This window comes from Eurosta solidaginis, chromosome 5 (assembly GCF_040869045.1).
Source record: "Eurosta solidaginis isolate ZX-2024a chromosome 5, ASM4086904v1, whole genome shotgun sequence".
In the NCBI taxonomy this organism is placed as follows: domain Eukaryota; kingdom Metazoa; phylum Arthropoda; class Insecta; order Diptera; family Tephritidae; genus Eurosta; species Eurosta solidaginis.
The window spans coordinates 227301116-227320518 of NC_090323.1; the positions used below are offsets into that span (position 1 = coordinate 227301116).

At 36.7% G+C, this 19403-nt stretch overlaps 1 protein-coding gene across 4 annotated transcripts in view; it reads left to right on the plus strand.

Moving 5' to 3' along the window:
- sls (sallimus) overlaps positions 1–19403 on the plus strand; it is a 223826-nt gene that overhangs the window by 154071 nt on the left and 50352 nt on the right. For 2 of the 4 annotated variants that reach the window (XM_067788667.1, XM_067788666.1), the window contains 2 exons: positions 89–322; positions 5672–17824. The exons of 1 other annotated variant lie outside the window; for it this stretch is intronic. In XM_067788667.1, coding sequence (XP_067644768.1) covers positions 89–322; positions 5672–17824 — 12387 coding nt within the window. The remainder of the gene's footprint in view (positions 1–88; positions 323–5671; positions 17825–19403) is intronic. One more of the 4 variants, XM_067788669.1, reaches the window with a different exon arrangement.

The following is a 19403-nucleotide window of genomic DNA, read 5'->3' on the forward strand; positions in this document are numbered from 1 at the left end:
TCGATATTCTCAACTAATATTTTCGTATGCATAACTTTTAACTAAAAAAAAAACATATTTCAACATTTCATGACTCCAAAATATTTAGTAGAGGATAAACCTACACCCCAACATTCAAAAACGGAAAAACCAGTTTTTGTAACAACATTTAAATCGGTACAAAATGAAGATGGTGATACTGTTATTCAAACAGAAAATATTAAGCTAACCGAGGAAGGAGGCGTTGTCGTAGAAGAAGTCCTTAGCGATACCGAACCAGTTCATGCTGAAGATCAAACAGCTTTAAAAAATGTTGAAATTGTAGAAGTCCACGGATACACAGGTGAATTTATTATTCAAACATACATTATGTAACACAGATATATACAGACGCAGACAAATATTACATAGACGTGGGTGTGAATATATCTTTATACATACGTATATATGTATATTAAAGTGTTTCAAAAAAAAAATTGTATCAAGAGAGGACGCCCTTTCCAAGATTTGCTCGATAAGCTTGACTAAATACTTTGAAACTATCGGTTGAATTTGTAACTGTTCGCCAAATTTGAAATTTTGTATCAAAAGATTTTCCGTTAACAAAAACAACAAACGAAGCTAAACACTGAGATTGATGGAGTTATATTTCTTCAAATATTAAATGCGTTCGGAAAACCACGTGCTTTCTCAATTCAAGTTAAAATAAAATAAAATAACATGAGTTTCAAAAAGCCAGCATATATACATAGTATGTTCATTAGGGTGGGTCGATTTGTATAGACGAAAATTTACCGATATCGTGCCATCGATTTTTCGATAGGATTTGGGCTCAGGAAAAAAAAGTTCCACTACGCATGCCCAAAAAATAATTTTCGAGCCTGCGAAATTTCATTTTTTTTTTTACTTTTTTTCGACTTTGAGGTTTTTTCATGACCCACTAAAAAATTTTCATATGTATACTTTGTCCGACCCAAAAATATTCGCTAAAAATGTTGTCGATAACAGTTTTTTGAAAAAAAAACAACATTACAATCAAATGAAAATTTTTTTAGTAGGTCATGAAAAAAACCTTTAAGTCAAAGTCGAAAAAAAGTAAAAAAAATGAAATTTCGCAGGCTCGAAAATTATTTTTTTGGTTATGCGTAGTGGAACTTTTTTTTCCTGAGCCCAAATCCTATCGAAAAATCGATGGCACGATATCGGTTAATAAATCGACCCAATCTAATGTCCATGCCCATATCTACGTTACCGTTATTTTATTGCGTGTGGTATCACCACGGACCTTCATGTTGTCCAAGTGAGCTCCCCTTATTAAGGCAGCTACCACCTAACCTAACCTAACCTAATGTCCATGTTCTTCCCTTTACGTGTTAGGATAATGGCCTTATGCTTAGGATAATGGCTAAAATTGCGGAATAGATGCCCAAAATGTAGTTTACACGTTGTTGAAAAAATAAAAGTAAAGAAGGTAATTTGCTTTCTGCGAAATATACGAAATAAGAAAACTTTAAAGGATCAATTGTAAAGTTTAACCTTGTACCCTGAAGATCTCAGAACAAACACTTTTTTCATTCCTTTATCCCTTAGGCCACAATAGAGCCGAAGGGTTGGCGCAAGGGCGCGGGAATGACGGAACATACTATGCACATGTAGACCAAATTAACGGAAGGGATCGAGTCTGCTGTTTACTCTATCGATACGAAAGGAAGTTTATCATACAGGCTGCCAGATCACTGCAGTGTCTTTCAGGCGGAAATCGTCGCCATGAGGAAGCAGCAGAAATTCTGGAGAAAGCGTGTTAAAGTTGCAGTCATGTCAATATGCATATATTGAGAGTAAAGCGGTGATCAAGGCAATAATCTCACGCACTACTTCATCAAGGAGTATACTATACTATAAATGCGAAGAGCTGGCAAAGGAAAGTGCAGTACTCGATGAATGGGCGGTAGCTGTCCTAATTGGTATGGGAGAAATCAAAAGGAGACAGGAGTTGCATAGGATCCATCAAGCAGGAAAGGCGTGGGCAGAAACGCGGTGTCGCTAATCCTAGGACTTTAGATTGACACAGTCAATTATATCTCCAAAGAGAGAATACTTTAAGCACACGATGGGCATATTAACCACACTGCCTTCTGGAATCACATGCATCTAAGTTAGGCCTCGTCACTGAGAGCAGATGTAGAAAGTGCGAGCTGTAGGAAGAAACGGTTGAGCGGTTTCTCTGTTCGTGTACTGCGCTCATAAGGTCAAGGTTCCAGCTAGTAGAAGCGGCAGAATTGCCAGAGCTCGAGGCAGCTATTTAGCTAGTTCCTATAGAACGTTTAGTCTCCGCCAAGAAGGTGGAGTTATTTTATAAAGTTAGTCCTGGCGCCTAGTTGGATTTTGTCTGTTTGGTCTTCAAACAAAACCTGGTAACACTTTGGACAAATTCAGTCTATGTGAGGTTTTTATTGACCGGCTAGTTCAAAATATCATTTTTGACCATTGCAGTCGCTTTCATTTAGAGGACATTTCTGTGTTTGGTGAAAACCTATTCCGATCTCAAAACGAAATTAAAGAGAAATACAGAGCTACTTAAAACTAAACTAATTACATAGCAACTTTGAAAACTTTTTTAAAAGTGGTCGTGGTCGTGGTCGCAAACCGATTTCTATAGAGAGTATGTGTAGTGGCAAGAACAACCCCTCAATACGACATCTCTAAAAGCTATTTCTCTTCATAAAGTCAATTCACATATCAAGTTCCATTTGTTTATCCATCTTTGGTAAAGAATTATACGTGGGCGTGGTTATCGTTCAATACCAAAATATGCTGGTTCCAGATAATTTTGATATATGTAAGTCTATATCTATCTCGACTCCTTCAAGCCATTACTTACTACCGTTTTCCAACAAAAGTTATCGGCCGTCAAATTGTCCTTTTCTCTATGTTTTCTGTATCTATTTTCGTTTTTTACTTCTCAGTGATAGCTAAATCTTTCCCTCAGAATTAGGAAAACGTCGATAAAAGGCAAACGTGGCCAGATAGACATATGACTTTTTGGACGAATTTTGCCCTGAGTTTACAGAAGTGTATCACACATTTAAATCGATGATCAAATTGCATGAAGTGAACAACCCACTAAGAGTTATGACATAGAAGGTGGACTGCAAATTATCAGTGTGGTGTGCAAGCATCGATGCATTTCAGGAAATTAACATCAAAACCCAGAAGAATTAAACAAGGATTGCCAAGGGATAGTGCCCTACGCTCACTTTTGTTTAACATTTACATATCGAAGCAACAGAAGGATGTGCCAGTGTCCTACCCCGATTACGGCACGACAATGGCAAGAGGTATCAGCCCATCCATTGATGAGAAATGCTATAGATTTAACGACTATCTCCCAAGTCTTTCCAGTTTTTTACCTCTCAAAATTCGGCACTGTCCCCGACCAAATCCTCGGCGACCGTATTTACAATGTGAACGTGGCAAATATCAGCAATATTGAACATCCACGTCGATGGCATTACGCTACCGACTGTCCTACACTCAAAAATACTGGGTGTGACGTTCGATGAGGACCCATATTTTGGCGGGCATGTACCCACAATTGTACTTTAAGTTCAGAGCCGTAACTAAGTCCTCACAAAGAAACGCTCATAGCCACTTATAAGCCATTAGGCGACCGCTTGTATGCTGTGCCAAGGCTAAAAGAAACACACTGTAGATCTGTCAACACACCGCGCTCATAACTGCCTCAGCATGTCTTCTTTTATCTCCAGCCTTGCGAGTAATTGAGAGGAGAGTAATTGAATGCTGAAAAAACAGTTGTTTCTGAAAACTCAGAAACCTGGGTATTCCAACAGACATTTGATTGAAAAAGCCCCGCCCCCCAGAAACTTAAGAATTTATCTACGTAAGCATTATGAAGAAATTCGAAACTCAAAAAGTCAAACGTATGTAGAAAATAAGCACAAAAATGTCCTCAGACACATTTTTGAAAACTCATCAAAATACTATGCAAAACACTTACCCGGTGAACCTCGTTCTCAAAGTCTAATACCCTAAAATCGCAGTGAAGAGAGAGAGAGAGACTGATAACAAATTTCTGAATAATTATATCAGCAAACTTTTGAAAAATTGCCTCTCACCAGAATTTGTTTTAAAAATTTTCCATGTCGAAATTCGGCTAAAAATAAGAGCTATGTCTTAGTTCGCCTAATCCAGTAAGTATAGTGATCAAAGTTCTTGTTACTTAGAACCGAACATCACTTGAAACTTACTTACTGACTTAATTGGAGCTTAATTGTTTAAATTGTTATGGTCTTCCAACATAACGCTACAGTCTCTTCTTAGTTTGGATTTTTGTTGCCAATTGGTCACACCGAGGGGAATTAAATCGATTTCAAAGTGGTACTTCCAGCACAGGCGGCTCCCAGCCCTCTTCCTCTGTATATGTGATATTTTTGACGCTGTTATTACCATATCAAGTGGTGAGACTACAGAAATTTATTTATTTGATTTACAACCACTCTAATGTATATTTAAACACATTTTGTTCCGAGTTGAATTTACAATGCTGTTGAAACTCTTAAGAAATTTTCTATAATTTCACGCCTATTGTTTTCTTTCGAATCACTGAACTGTCGAATAAATAAAAGCAAATATTCTGTATATAGTCACATACTGACACACCCTCTACCAATAATTATCATTAGTCACATACTGACACACCCTCTACTAATAACTGTCATGCTCTTCTTACTTATACCATTTCCTCTCACACCTTTCCTTCGCTTTCCATATCTGCTCACTTATTAGCTATATTTCCGTAAACAACTTCCAAAAAATAAATATCTTTCTCTTTATTCCCAATTAACAACAACATTACATATTACAGTTACCATTATTAGTTTTAAGTTCATTTTTGTCAACTTAGTTATAAGCATTGCAGAAATTTGGAGATTATTAATAAAGTTTCATTCGAAAAGAACGGACTTCTTATTATATAAAATGCTTTTCATTAACTGCACTACTATGGTAGTATATCTTCACAATTTATGCGTGTAGTTCACGTATAGCGTTTTGCTGAATATTCCTTTGGTTGCGTTGCTGTCACAGGGACTAGACTTTTTGCGAACAGCCTTTTCGATTAGTTGCTCTGTGTCTCTGTGTGTATATTTATTGCTGTGTAAATGGGTATCATATCTACAAAGCAACCTTTTTTTGGTATGTTCTTCCAGGGTTTTTGGTAAGACAACCTTAATTATTGAAAAAAATTTTGATACAAAGTTTCAAAATTCACAACAACTTCTCTCTGATTTGAAGCACTTTAATGTATATATACAAATAAAAACATGTCCATTTATTCTTCTTTAATGAATTTTTAACATTCCGACAAAATTAAATCGGTGGTTACTAGTTGGAAAATATTTTTTATAACTATTTTACTTTAAGAATACTTTTATATATAAGTCGTACTCACAAAAACGACCCATAAGTTTTTCACTCAAATCACGGAAATTATAGCTATATATGATTTACAAAATAATGGAAAAAAGGAGAGTATGTCGGTATATATTAGTTAAGTAGAATAATTTTACAATCCATATAAATAAAAAAGCTATATAGTAATTTAAAAAAAAAATATATGAGTGAAATCGTTACTGTTGAGAGCTAACTTAGACCCAAATTTTCTCTTGTATAGACCAAGATAGCAAAGAGTACACAATTACAGAACCAGATGATGTCACTGAAGACATTACACAAACACCAGATACAATAAAGAAAACCAAACATAAAAAACCTAAACATAAACCATTTGAAGATATCGACGAATCACCCGAGGAAGTTGTTATAGAATATATGCCCGAAGAGGTATATGAGGTACAACAGCCTGTGAATGTGAATGAAGAAGATTTGATAGAACCTAAAGTAACTATGGTTAAAAAGAGAAAAATCAAGAAAAAGATTGATGGGCGTGAGCAAGTTATCGAGGTGGTGACTAAACAAGAAGAAGGTAAAGATGAAGAGAGTACAGTGGTTGTTCATTCAGACGATGAGAGTAAATCAATAGAAACACAGCCAATTGATCATAAAATCAGAGTCATTGATGATATGGATGGTTCTCCTAACACGGTCATTGCAGAGCAAACTAAATTAAAGAAAAAGCGTAAAACTAAAAAGATTGTTAAAAAAGATGATTTAGAAGAATATATACAATTCCTAATACACCAAGAAATACCGAAAACTATACTACAAGAATATAAACGAACTGAAATGCAAAAACCTCAGCGGGCGCGTCGTGAATCCGCACCTAAACCTAAACCAATTAAATTAGTACCTATGAAAATAGAACGAATTGAAGTGAAAACACCCAAGAGACTTGAGATCACATCAGTGGCAGAATTTCCACAAATGTTAAAACTGAAGACTCCCAAACAGAAACCCAAGGTCGAAAAGCCTAAAAAGAGAGATTCTATATTTAAGAAACCCAATTTGAAGAGCGTCATAAGGTTTATACCCTATGCGCCATACTGTTTCAAGCCTATTATAACTATGTTAGAAACCAATCCCGGCACTGGTGAGCTATCAAGAAATATTGACGAAGCATTGGAGGTTGTTAAGAAACGGCATGTTAAAGTTAAAACGAGCAAAAAACCTGAAAAAGAACTGGAGAAATTAGATCTCGAAACTTATGAAGATACTAAACCCAAAGAGGAGCCACAACCGGAACGTGTGGAGAAATATAAACGTCCAAAGAAACAACTGAAAGAAGAAAAACCTGAAAAGCCAAAGAAGATAAAGTTAGGAAAAGGCAAGTTACCAGAGAACGATAATGCTATCGAAGATATAGAGTTGAAACCAATAACGCAAGCGGAAACTGATGATATTGTGAAAGAGACGCTGGAAAAAGCAGTCGAGGAGAAACCAAAACGAAAAAGGAAAGGTCGAAACCCTGGTGTGGGTGATGATTTTATACAGTTCGAACCAATAGATTTCGAAGAATTGGAATCAGAAGATGAGCAACTATCGGAAGGAGCCGAATCAACACAAACAGATAAAGACGATTCAATTGATAAACATAAATATAAACGTAAGAAGAAGACACCAGAGCAACCAGAATCCATACAGCATCCTATTACGCCAGGAAAGCCAAAAGTGCCGGAAGATGCCACTCAATCTGAACTCAAATTGCGCAAAACCGAATCGTCAAAGCCGGAGGATGAATATGATGACGTGAAACTTAAGCCATTCAACAAAGTTGAAATTATTGAAATGCAACCTGATATTGTGGAAGAAAAAACCACGCCCGGAACAAAGAAACGTACTAAAAAGATACGTAAACTTAAGCATATAACACCTGTGGAGGAAAATATTATAGAAATTATAGAAATGCCAGCTAAAATTTTTGGGGATGAGCCCACATACGAGGTTACAGTAACAACAACGGATGTTAGTGATACTGGCGAGAAGCGTGGAAAACCAAAAATATTGAAAAAGAAAAAGGCTAAATTAATGAAGGAAGAGGAACTAGAAGATTTTGTCGCCGAACTAATTGAAATGCCTGAAGAGCAAATCTTTGATTACGACTCTGCAGATTTTTATGAAGTTGAAGTAGAAGAGTTACAGCCAGAATTTATTGAACAGACTATTGTAAAGGATGATGGCAAGGAACAAACAGAGATTCGTAAGAAGCGCAAACTGCGTCACAAGAAAGGCAACGAGGAAAGTGTTATCGAAATTGTAGAAACAATAGCAGCCGACACAAAAGAAACAGTCTATGAAGTATTTGTTGTTGACTCAGAAGCCGCTGTTCAACCGTCGACAGATGATGATAAGCCGAAAAAGAAGAAGAAACCTAAAAAGTTAAAGAAAGACGAACTTGATGAATACATACAACATTTAATTAATGCTGAAATACCTAAAACGGAGCTCGAAATATATGAAAAGATTGACGTTGATAGCAAACCTAAAAAGCCAAAGAAAACGAAGAAATCACCGAAGAAAGCTGTTATAGAATTGCCGGACACTTTAGAAGTTGATCTATCAGAAAGTAGTTCAAAGGAAGCACCTAAACCTAAAACGATAAAGAAGAAAGTAGTCTCTAAAGAAGAACCTGTTACAGAGGAAACAACTGAAGTGCATAGCACAGAATACGAAATGCAAGTGACAGACACAGAGCAAGTCAAACCAGACGCCCAAGAAATAACAGATTCTCCAACTACTACAGAAGAAACGGCACAAGTACCTAAAGCTTCTGCTGCTGATGTAACTTGCATTGAAGAAATTTCTGAGAATGTTGAGAATGTTACAAGCGAAACGCCTGAGGGTATAGTTAAGGAACAAACTATAACTAAACGTAAATTCAAGAAGAAGAAGGGCGGAAAATCATACACAATAGAAGTTATAGAAACTCATACAAAGGCTGAACCAGAAGCTGAAGTAACAGTCGTTACAACACAAGTTGAAGAAAAGCCTGTTGATACAACATCAGAAAAGCCAAAGCGAGTCCCCAAGAAAAAGACAATAAGAGTCAAAAAGGAAGAATTAAAAGAATACATAATGAAAGTCATTGAAGAAATACCAGATGAATCTGCAGTATTGCTAAGAGATGAGCTAACAGAACTTCCGGAAGACATCGAAAAACCAGCAACAGATGATATTACATTTAGTACTACTCTTGTGCCTGAGGCAGCCGATCAGCTTGAAAAACCAGCAAATGCTGAAATACCACCGTCTGAAATTGTTGTTGAAGAAAAGAAGAAGAAACCCAGAAAGCCAAAACAAATTAAAACTATAGAAACACAATCGAAAGATCAAGTTGATATATCTCAAAAAATTAAAGTGCAATCTGACGAAGAAGTTGACAAGAAAGATATACCTGAGACAGGTGACTATATTATTGATGTAAAGGAAGACGATGTGAAAAGAACCAGAAAAATCAAACGCATCCAGCCCAGGAAAGAGCAATTACATGAAACATATGTTATCCGAATTGAGGAGTCAACACCGGAGGTAACCACTTCCGAAGTTATTGATGAAGAAGGTGAGGTCACAAAGCAAACAACAACGAAACGTAGACTTAAGCAAAAGGAAGGACCAAAGGATTATACCATAGAAGTTGTTGAAACATTTGAAGCAAATAAACCTGATGAAGTCGTGTATACCATTTCAATATCAGAGATCATACCAATGGACACAGAACAAATAGTTCAAGAATACAAAACAGTTCAAAAGCATAAAAAGAAAAACTCACCCAAAGACAATTTCGATGAGTACTTACAGCAACTTATAGAACAGGAAATAACCAAAACTGAGTTAGAGGAATTTCAACCTATCGAGTTTACCAAATTACCAAAGAAGGCTAAAAGGAAAGCTAAACGTATCAAGAAAACTTATGAGATAATCAATGAGGTACCTGTTACAGTACACGAGTTTGAAGTTGAAGAACTGCCCAGTGAAACGGTAGAAGAAATTGAGGAAACAATTGCTGAGATAGTAGCAGAAGAGCAACCAAAACCTCAAGAACATGAGACATATGAAATTGATGTAACTGATGAGCAGGTTGAGCCGATGAAATTCGATGAACCCGTAAGCGAAGAACGTCCAGCTAAGAAGAAGAAACCTAAGGCTAATAAAATAGAAGAAGTTCCGGTGACCTTCGAAGAAGTGGAAGAAACCGTAACGACGCTCAAGGAAACCGATGAAAAGGGTGACATGAAAGAAAAAACAGTTAAGAAGCGAAAGGTAAAATGTAAGCAGGGTCCTAAGGAAACAACATTCGAAATATCTGAAGTAACTCAAGGCGACCAACCCATTGCTGAAGTAACAATTGAGGAAATCGAAGAAGCTCAGCCACAACTAGAAGAGGAAGCAACTTCTGCACCAGCTAAGAAGATTGTTAGGAAACCAAAGAAATTGCGTAAAGAAGATATTCAGGAATATTTGGTGACAGTAATCGAAGACTTTGTTCAACAACAAATGCCATCGGACATTGAGGAAAACTTAAAAGAGCAACCGAAAGAACAAATCAAAAAGCGTGTTACCAAACCCAAAAAGCATAAAGTGAAAGTTTCTGAAGAAGAAATAACACCAGAGGAAAATATTATAAGAATTGAGGAAGCGACCCCAGAGGTAACCACCACTGAAGCTGTTGATGATCAAGGCAAAGTTACAATTCAAACAACGACGAAACGGAAACTTAAGAAAAAACATGGTCCAAGAGAATATATCATCGAAGTAGTGGAAACATTTGAGCAACAGAAACCAGATGAAGTCCAATATACTATTTTAACAACAGAGGTCACACCAACTGAAGAGGGTACAGTCATTGAACAACCCCAAATTGTTAAAAAGCATAAAAAGAAGAAGTCGCGAAAGGAAAATTTCGATAAATATTTACAGCAATTAATAGAAGAAGAAATAACCAAAACCGAATTAGAAGAATTTGAACCCATTGAGTTCGTCAAAACACCAAAGAAACCTAAAAAGAAAGCAAAACGTATCAAGAAAACTTATGAGATAATCGATGATGAGCCTGTTACAGTACACGAGTTCGAAATTGAAGAACTACCCAGCGAAAAGGAAGAAGAAATAGGAGAAATAACTGCTGAGGTAGTAACTGAAGAAGAACAGCCGAAACCTCAAGAACAGGAATCATATAAAATTGGTGTAACTGATGAGCAGGTTGAGCCAATGAAATTCGATGAGATCATGGATGAAGAGCGGCCTAATATTAAAAAGAAGGCGAAGGCTAAGCCAATTGAAGAATCTCCGGTGACTTTGGAGGAAGTGGAGGAAACCGTCACGACGGTTAAGGAAACCAATGAAAAGGGTGATATTAAAGAAAAAACGGTTAAGAAACGAAAGGTTAAACGAAAACAAGGACCAAAGGAAACCGTGTTTGAAATATCCGAAGTAACAGAAAGTGATGATCAACCGATTGCTGAAGTCACAATTGTGGAAATCAAAGAAGCTCAGCCACAACTTGAAGAGGAAGCACCTTCTGAACCGGTTAAAAAGATTGTTAGAAAACCAAAGAAATTACGCAAGGAAGATGTTCAGGAATATTTGGTGAACGTAATCGAAAACTTTGTACAACAACAAATACCATCGGACAATGAGGATGAAGTAATAGAACAACCGAAAGAACAAATCAAAAAGCGTGCGAGCAAACCCAAAAAGCATAAAGTGAAAGTTTCTGAAGAAGAAATAGCACCAGAGGAAAATATTATAAGAATTGAGGAAGCGACTCCAGAGGTAACCACCACTGAAGCTGTTGATGATCAAGGCAAAGTTACAATTCAAACAACGACGAAACGGAAACTTAAGAAAAAACATGGTCCAAGAGAATATATCATCGAAGTTGTTGAAACATTTGAGCAACAGAAACCAGATGAAGTCGAGTATACTATTTTAACAACAGAGTTCACACCAACTGAAGAGCGTCCAGTCATTGAACAACCCCAAATTGTTAAAAAGCATAAAAAGAAGAAGTCGCCAAATGACAATTTCGATAAATATTTACAGCAATTAATAGAACAAGAAATAACCAAAACCGAGTTAGAAGAATTTGAACCGATCGAGTTCACCAAAACACCAAAGAAACCTAAAAAGAAAGCAAAACGTATCAAGAAAACTTATGAGATAGTCGATGATGTGCCTGTTACAGTACACGAGTTCAAAATTGAAGAGCTACCCAGCGAAAAGGAAAAAGAAATAGAAGAAACAATTGCAGAGGTATTGACCGAAGAAGAGCAACCAAAACCTCTACAAGAGCACGAATTCTACCAAATTGGTGTAACTGATGAGCAGGTTGAGCCAATGACATTCGATGAGCTCGTATTTGAGGAACGACCAAGTGAAGTTAAAAAGCAGAAAAAACCAAAAGAAACCAAAATAGCAGAAGCTCCAGTGTCCCTAGAGGAGGTAGAAGAAACCGTTACGACTGTCAAGGAAACCGATGAAAAAGGGGAGGTTAAAGAGAAATTAGTTAAAAAGCGAAAGCTTAAACGTAAGCAAGGTCCTATGGAGATGGTATTCGAAATATCTGAGATAACAGAGAGTGATGATCAACCGACGGCTGAAGTTACAGTAGTGGAAATCGAAGAAGCTCAGCCAGAGATCGAAAAGGAAATGCCACCTGTGCCTGTTAAAAAGATTGTTAGGAAACTAAAGAAACTGCGAAAAGAAGATATTCATGAATATTTGGTGAACGTTATTGAAGATTTTGTGCAAAAGCAAATTCAATCAGAAGCCGAGGAAAAGGTTATAGAACAACCTAATCAAGATACGAAAAAACGTAATCCTAAAACTAAAAAGCAAAAAGTAAAGTCGTCTGAGGAAAAAGCCCAGCTTTCTGAAGATATTCCAAATGAAAGCGCACTTAATTTAGGTGAAGAATTGCCTGAGTCGATTGAAAAGGTGGAAGATGAATTTAAAGCTGAGGTAACTGAATCTTTCGCACCTGAACAACCAAAGAAAAAGTCAACCAAAAAAGAGAAAAGGCCGAAAGCTATTCCCAAAGTACACGACGAAACTACTGAAGAATATAGTATACGTGTGTCGTCATTTGAAGAGGTACCTGAAATTGATATACCTGTGGAAGAAACCACGCAACCTGAAATAGAGGAGCTACACCCCGTAGATGACTACCGCATTTTAGTAGAAGAAATTGAAACCACAGAAGATGTTAAGGACATTATCAATGAAGATGGCGAAAAGATAAAACAAACAACAAAGAAGCGTAAGATCCGTAAGGCGGTTGGACCAAAAGAAGAAATAATTGAGATTATAGAAACGCAATTAGAAGACTCCTCATTAGCTGAAGTAACAGTGCTGGTAGAAGAAGTAGAAAAAATCCCAGACATAGAAAAGAAAGATGAACACCATATGGTTAAACCGAAGAAAATTAAGAAGGTTAAAAAGGACGATCTTATCGAATACATTTATAAACTAATTGACGAAGATATCCCAAAAACGGAGCTCGAGAAATATGAGAAAATTGACTTGGATGGACCAATCAAACTTAAGAAGAAACCAAAACCAGCAAAGAAGGTAATTAAAGTAACAGACGAAACACCTGAAAGTGAAAAACTTGAGCCACAACAAGTTGGCGTTGTAGATTCGGAAGAAATCAAACCAAAGAAGGCAAAGAAGAAACCTTCCAAAGAAGTAGAAGTTAAGGAAGATGATGTCGAAGCAGATCAACCACAGGAAGGAATTTCTGTAAAAATGACCGAAACAGAATTGCCCAAAACCTCAAAGAAGAGCAAACGATTCTCTGTATCCGTGCTAGAAAGTGATCTGCAAGAAGTACCCGATGAAGAGTTCAAAGTAGAAATCATCGAAGAAACTGTTGAAACGAAAACATCTACGGACACAGATGGCAAAGTTAAAGAAAAAATTGTGAAAAAGAAGAAGGTTAAACATACAAAAGGACCTGTAGAAACGATGTTGAATATAGTTGAAGTACGCGATAAGGATGCTGATGAAGCTGAGATCACTGTCATAGCCACAGTACCAAGCAGTGATGTTGATGTTCCTCAAGAAATACAAATTAAAGAAAAGAAGGTCAAGAAAATGAAAACTAAGGATATTCCTGAATATGTTGCTAAGGTCATTGAAGAAATGCCCGAAAAAATTTCTGATGACTACAAACACGATGAAAAAACAGGCTCGCCGAAAAAACTGGACAAAAAACCAAAACAAAAGGTCAAACAAATTGATGAAGATAAGCCCAAAGAAAAGAACATTCACGAATTCACTACTGTGGTGATCGACGAAGATCAACCCCAGCCTGATGTAGAAGAGTTTGAGGTTGGAACAATTGTAGAGGAGGCTAAGCCAAAGAAAAAGAAGCCCACAAAATTAGAAATTAAAATTAAAGATGAAAATGTGCCTGAAGATCTCGAAACAACTGAAGCAGTAGTTAAAGAGACTTCCCCCCAACCCACTGAGACTGAGGAGCAGACTTCGGAGGAAGTAAAACTAATTGAAGATGAGCAAAGCCCAGAGACTGAAGAACATGTATCAAAACCAATTGACGAAGGACCAAGACAAAAGAAAAAGAAACCTACCAAAGAGAAATTTAAAATAACTGAGGACGATGGACCCAAAGAAAATATACCAGCAGAGATTATTTCTATAGAGGAAAGTATCCCTGAAGTTATTAGAGAGGCAGCTCCGGCAAACAAAATAGCAATTAAGGAAGAACTTCCCGAATTGGAAGTTGAAAACTATGAGGTAACATTTACTGAAAAATCCGTGAAACCAAAGAAAAAGAAGCCAACACAACAAAAGGTTAAAGTAATTGAAGATGCAAAGCCCGAAGAAACGTCCTCTGAAATAATTTCAGTTGAAGAAGATATACCAGAAGAATATACTGCGAAAATTCCAGCAGAAAAAATTAAAGTCTTGGAAGATCAACATAAAGAAGAAATTGCACGCTATGAAATTTCAGTTACTGAAGAATCTGCAAAACTAAAGAAGAAGAAGCCAGCGAAACACAAACCTAAAGTCACTGACGAGGATAAGCCTGAGGAAGGTTTGCCAGAGGAAATTGTAGTAATCGAGGAGCAGCCTGTAAACGAAGTAAACGACAACGAAGTCGCTGTTACGGAAGAGCTAAAAAAACCAAAGAAGAAAAAACCTACCAAAGAGAAAGTGGGCGTAGTTGAAGATCAACCGGAAGAAGCCGCATCTGTGGATGCAAAGGTTACAGAGGAGCAACCAGCTTTGGAGGACACTGAAGGATTTGAAGTCACAGTAACAGAAGAACAGCAAAAACCAAAGAAAAAGAAACCAGCTAAAGAACAGGTGAAGGTTATTGAGGAGGATAAGCCTGAAAGCGTTTCTGCTGATGCACCATCCCAGAAAGTGCAAATTACCGAGGACCAACCTGCACCCGATGAAACTGAGGAATCCCAAGTCACTATTTCCGACGTACCTCAAAAACCAAAGAAAAAGAAACTTGCAAGAGAAAAGGTGAAGATTGTTGAAGAGGATACACCTGAAGCTGTTACTTCTGAAGGCCCATCCGAAGACGTTCAAATTTCAGAGGAGCAACCTGCTTCTGAAGAAGATAAGGATTTCGAAGTTACTATAACTGAACAGCTTCAAAAATCGAAGAAAAAGAAGCCACTTAAAGAAAAAGTAAAGGTAATTGAAGATGATAAGCCTGAGGAGGATCTTTCCGGAGGTCCATCCGAAGATGTACATGTTTCCAAAGAACAGCCATCCCCCGAAGAAACTAAAGATTTTGAAATCACTATTATTGAAGAACTTCAAAAACCAAAGAAAAAGAAGCCAATGAAAGAAAAGATGAAAATTGTCGAACAGGTGAAGCCTGAAGAAGTTCCGTGTGAAGAAATAAGTATTATCGAGGACCAACCACAATCCGAAAAAACTGAATGCCATGAAGTCACAATCACAGAAGAACTGCAAAAACCGAAGAAAAAGAAGCCAACCAAGGAAAAGGTGAGAGTCGTGGAGGATACTAAACCAGAAGATGTTACCACTGAAACTCCATCGCAGAGCGTGAAGATAGCTGAAGAACAACCTACATCTCCAGAAGCTAAGGGCTACGAAATCAATATAACTGAAGAATTGCAAAAGCCAAAGAAGAAGAAGACAACTAAAGATAAAGTTAAGGTGGTCGACGCTGATAAGTCAGAGGAAATTCCGTCCGAAGAAATTAAGATTGCTGAAGACCAACCAGTTTCCGAAGAAACTGGAGATCACAAAATTGATATAAGTGAGGAAGCTCAGAAGCCAAAGAAAAAGAAGTCAACCAAAGATAAAGTGAAGATAGTTGAAGAGGATAAGCCTGAGGAAATTTCAGCTGACGAAATAAAGGTTGCTGAAGATCAACCAGCTTCCGAGGAAACTGAAGACCACAAATTTACTAGTACTGAGGAAGCTCCGAACACAGAGAAGAAGAAACCAACTAAGGATAAGGTTAAGGTGGTTGAGGAGGATAAGCCTGAGGAAATACCATCCGAAGAAATTAAGATTGCTGAAGATCAACCAGTTTCAGAAGAAACTGAAGACCTCGAAATAAGTATTATTGAAGACGTTCAGAAGCCAAAAAAGAAGAGACCAACTAAGGATAAGATTAAGGTTGTTGATGAGGATAAGCCTGAGGAAACGCTGTCCGAAGAAATCAAGATTGCTAAAGATCAACCAGATGTAGAGGAATCTAAAGGCCTCGAAGTCACTGTTGCTGAAGAAACTCCAAGACCAAAGAAAAAGAAGCCAACTAAAGACAAGGTAAAGGTTGTAGAGGAAGATAAGCTTGACGATATTCCATGCGAAGAAATTAAAGCTATTGAAGGTCAACCTGCGCCTGAGGAAAGTGAAGGCTTTGAAGTCACAGTCAGTGAAGGGCATGAAAAACCAAAGAAGATGAAACCAACCAAAGACAAGGTTAAAATCATTGAGGAGGATAAGCCTGAATATAGTCCTTTAGAATCGGTAACTGAGCCAGTGCATGTTGAGGAAATTGAATCCAAAACAGAAACTAAGGAAATTGTGGACGATAAAGGTGACGTACAAACACAAACTGTAAGAAAACGCAAATTAAAACGACAACAAGGTCCAAAAGAAGATATTATAGAATTAATAGAAGTACAAACTGAAGACCAACCGGAAGCGGAAGTTACAATCATAGAAACTCACGAAGAAAAAGAAACTGCAGAAGATATTGCAAAACCTAAAGCTCCAAAGAGGAAGGTCAAAAAGGTGAAAAAGGACGATTTGCAAGATTACATACAGAAATTGATCGAGGAAGAAATACCAAAAACAGAACTGGAAAAATATGAAAAAATTGAGTTTGAAACAGTGCCGAAGCATAAAAAGAGCGATAATGAAGTTAATGACGTCACAGTTAAAGATGATGAAAGACCTCAAGAAGTTAAGAAACCAGAATCTAAGAAAAAAGTAAAATCTAAAAAATCACAAGAAATTTTGGATGAAAAGCCTATGGACGAGGTGCATGTTGTGGAAGAATCAAAGGACGAAGCTGAGGAGTTGTTACCAGTTCAAATAGTAGAGACTGAAATATCTCAAGAACCAGTTGTTATTACAGAAGAAGCGCCAGCTGAGGTTAGAGTTGAAGAAATAACCGATCAGAAAGGAGAACCAGTTCAACAAGTCACCACCAAACGTGTACTTAAGAAGAAACAGGGCAAAAAAGATAGCACCATAAATATAGTGACAGTACAAGATGATGCTAGTCCTGAAGTTGTTGTCATAATAACTGAAGAACCACAAACAGCAACCACAACTATCGAAGAACAACCTGAAGAAAATGTACAAGCAGTAGAACAAAAACCAAAGAAACCTAAAAAGACAATCAAGAAAATTAAAAAAGATGAATTGGCTGAATACGTACAAAAATTAATCGATGAAGAAATACCAAAAGTTGAACTTGAACAATACGAAAAGATTGATGTGCCAATAATTAAGAAACCAAAAGAAAGAAAAGAAAGTATTAAACCACAAGAAGACACTGAAACACCTGACGACATTAAAAAAGCTGAAAAACCGGAGAAACAAGAAAAGCTCAAAAAGCCCAAGAAGCAATCCATAGATAAACATATACCTTCTAATTTCGAAATCACACAAAAAATCGAAGAAACACCACTCACAGACATAATTGACGAAAAGGTTACCATAGTTGAAGAAACCACAACTACACCAAAAACACGTAAAAAACCTAAACCACAAACACAACCAGAGGACACTGTACAGAGTACACCATTAGATCGTGAGGAAGAACCAACAGAAATCACAACGGATACAAAACAAAAAACAATTAAACATAAACCAAAAGAACAAAAAATAATTGATGATACAAGTAAGTGTATTTGCAACTTACTTTTGTTGCTGGCAGCAACTGTTGCTACATACTTACATACATATATATAAATGCTCAAAACCTTCGTTTTACTACATACATACTTATTTACTTACATTCTTACTATTACATATGTAATTAATTATCTAAAACAAAAAATAATTATTTCTGTGTATTGACGAAAATTTCATTATTGCGAGCAAATTTAATTCGTTCTCTATATTAGAAAAATTTATTAATCGCTATTCAAATTTAAACATGCATATCTAAATAATTTCCCATTTCTTTGCTAATGAGTTCCCAAATATTACATATTTACATAGATACTAAACAAAATTTAACAAATTATTTTAGGAAAAAACTATAACCCCTCAAACATTCTTGAAGTGCTCATAATTCAGGAATCCGATATGAGTCCAAAATATGTGAAAAATATGAGCCTCAGTATTATAATCATATTGGATTCTTTTATCACTCGGATAGGATGAAACATACTTGAGCCTTATGCCAAGAGTGTTCAGCAAACAAAGCAAATTTAGGACAGATATTCATATTATATTTTGGAAAAAAAATACGTTCAAATTTATTTTGAATATAAACATAACTATTGTGAATTCATGCAAGTGAACAATCTTCCTATTCCTCCATTGCCATACCTACCTGTCAAATAATAGCTCACAGGGAGAATGTCTGTCGCGAATGGCCAGAGAATGGAAGAAAGGTTTGTTTTTCGCACGCGGTTATTAAATTGAAGTGCCATGAATTACCCATTTGTGTTTCAAATCAGCTTTTCTTTTAAATGTGAATACAAAAAATCAGACTACATATTAATATTCATTTCTAAAACCTAGTTAATAAATTTACTTTGAGCAGCCAGTTAAGCAAACATTTTAAAATATGTAAATAATGCAAATACCAGTCGTCTACAAAAATGTTTGAAAAACACTACTGAGCAAATGATTTAAGTAATCGATCAGCGATTGAACAGGTGATCTATGCTGTTTACTATTGTGAACGTTTTTATCAAACATTCGCCACTTTGGTATGGACGCTCTTTCTTTCATGGGCCCTGCGACTATTAATTTCTTGATCATACACATCCGCCTTCTTAGCATGCCCCGCCTATCACATCAACATTAAAAATTTAGAAACAAGTTCTTTGAATTAGGAAAAAAGTTTTCCTAAGCGCAGTCGACCCCCAGCAGTGATTTGGCAACACATTCCATATGTTTTTCTGCCATGAAAATGTTCCCATCTGCCTTCCAGATGCCATTCGGAGTCGGCGTAAAACATGTAAGTCCCGTCCCACCTATTCATAGGAAAAATTGAAAGGATCATGTAGGAAATGGAAAGAAAAACTCGGCCCAAATCTCTTCGTGTCTTGTATGTATGTATGTAATTAGGAAGTATTTTAGACTTTTTTGATTGCAACAACAAATTGCCTCCGCGGTGTGACCCGGTTTGTCTGATGTCAGTATGCCTCACCTTTAAAAATGAAACCCCAAAATATCATACGTTCCAACTAGGTGTTCCAATATGATACTCCGTTTTTAATGACTAGCGTCAAAAATCGACCATG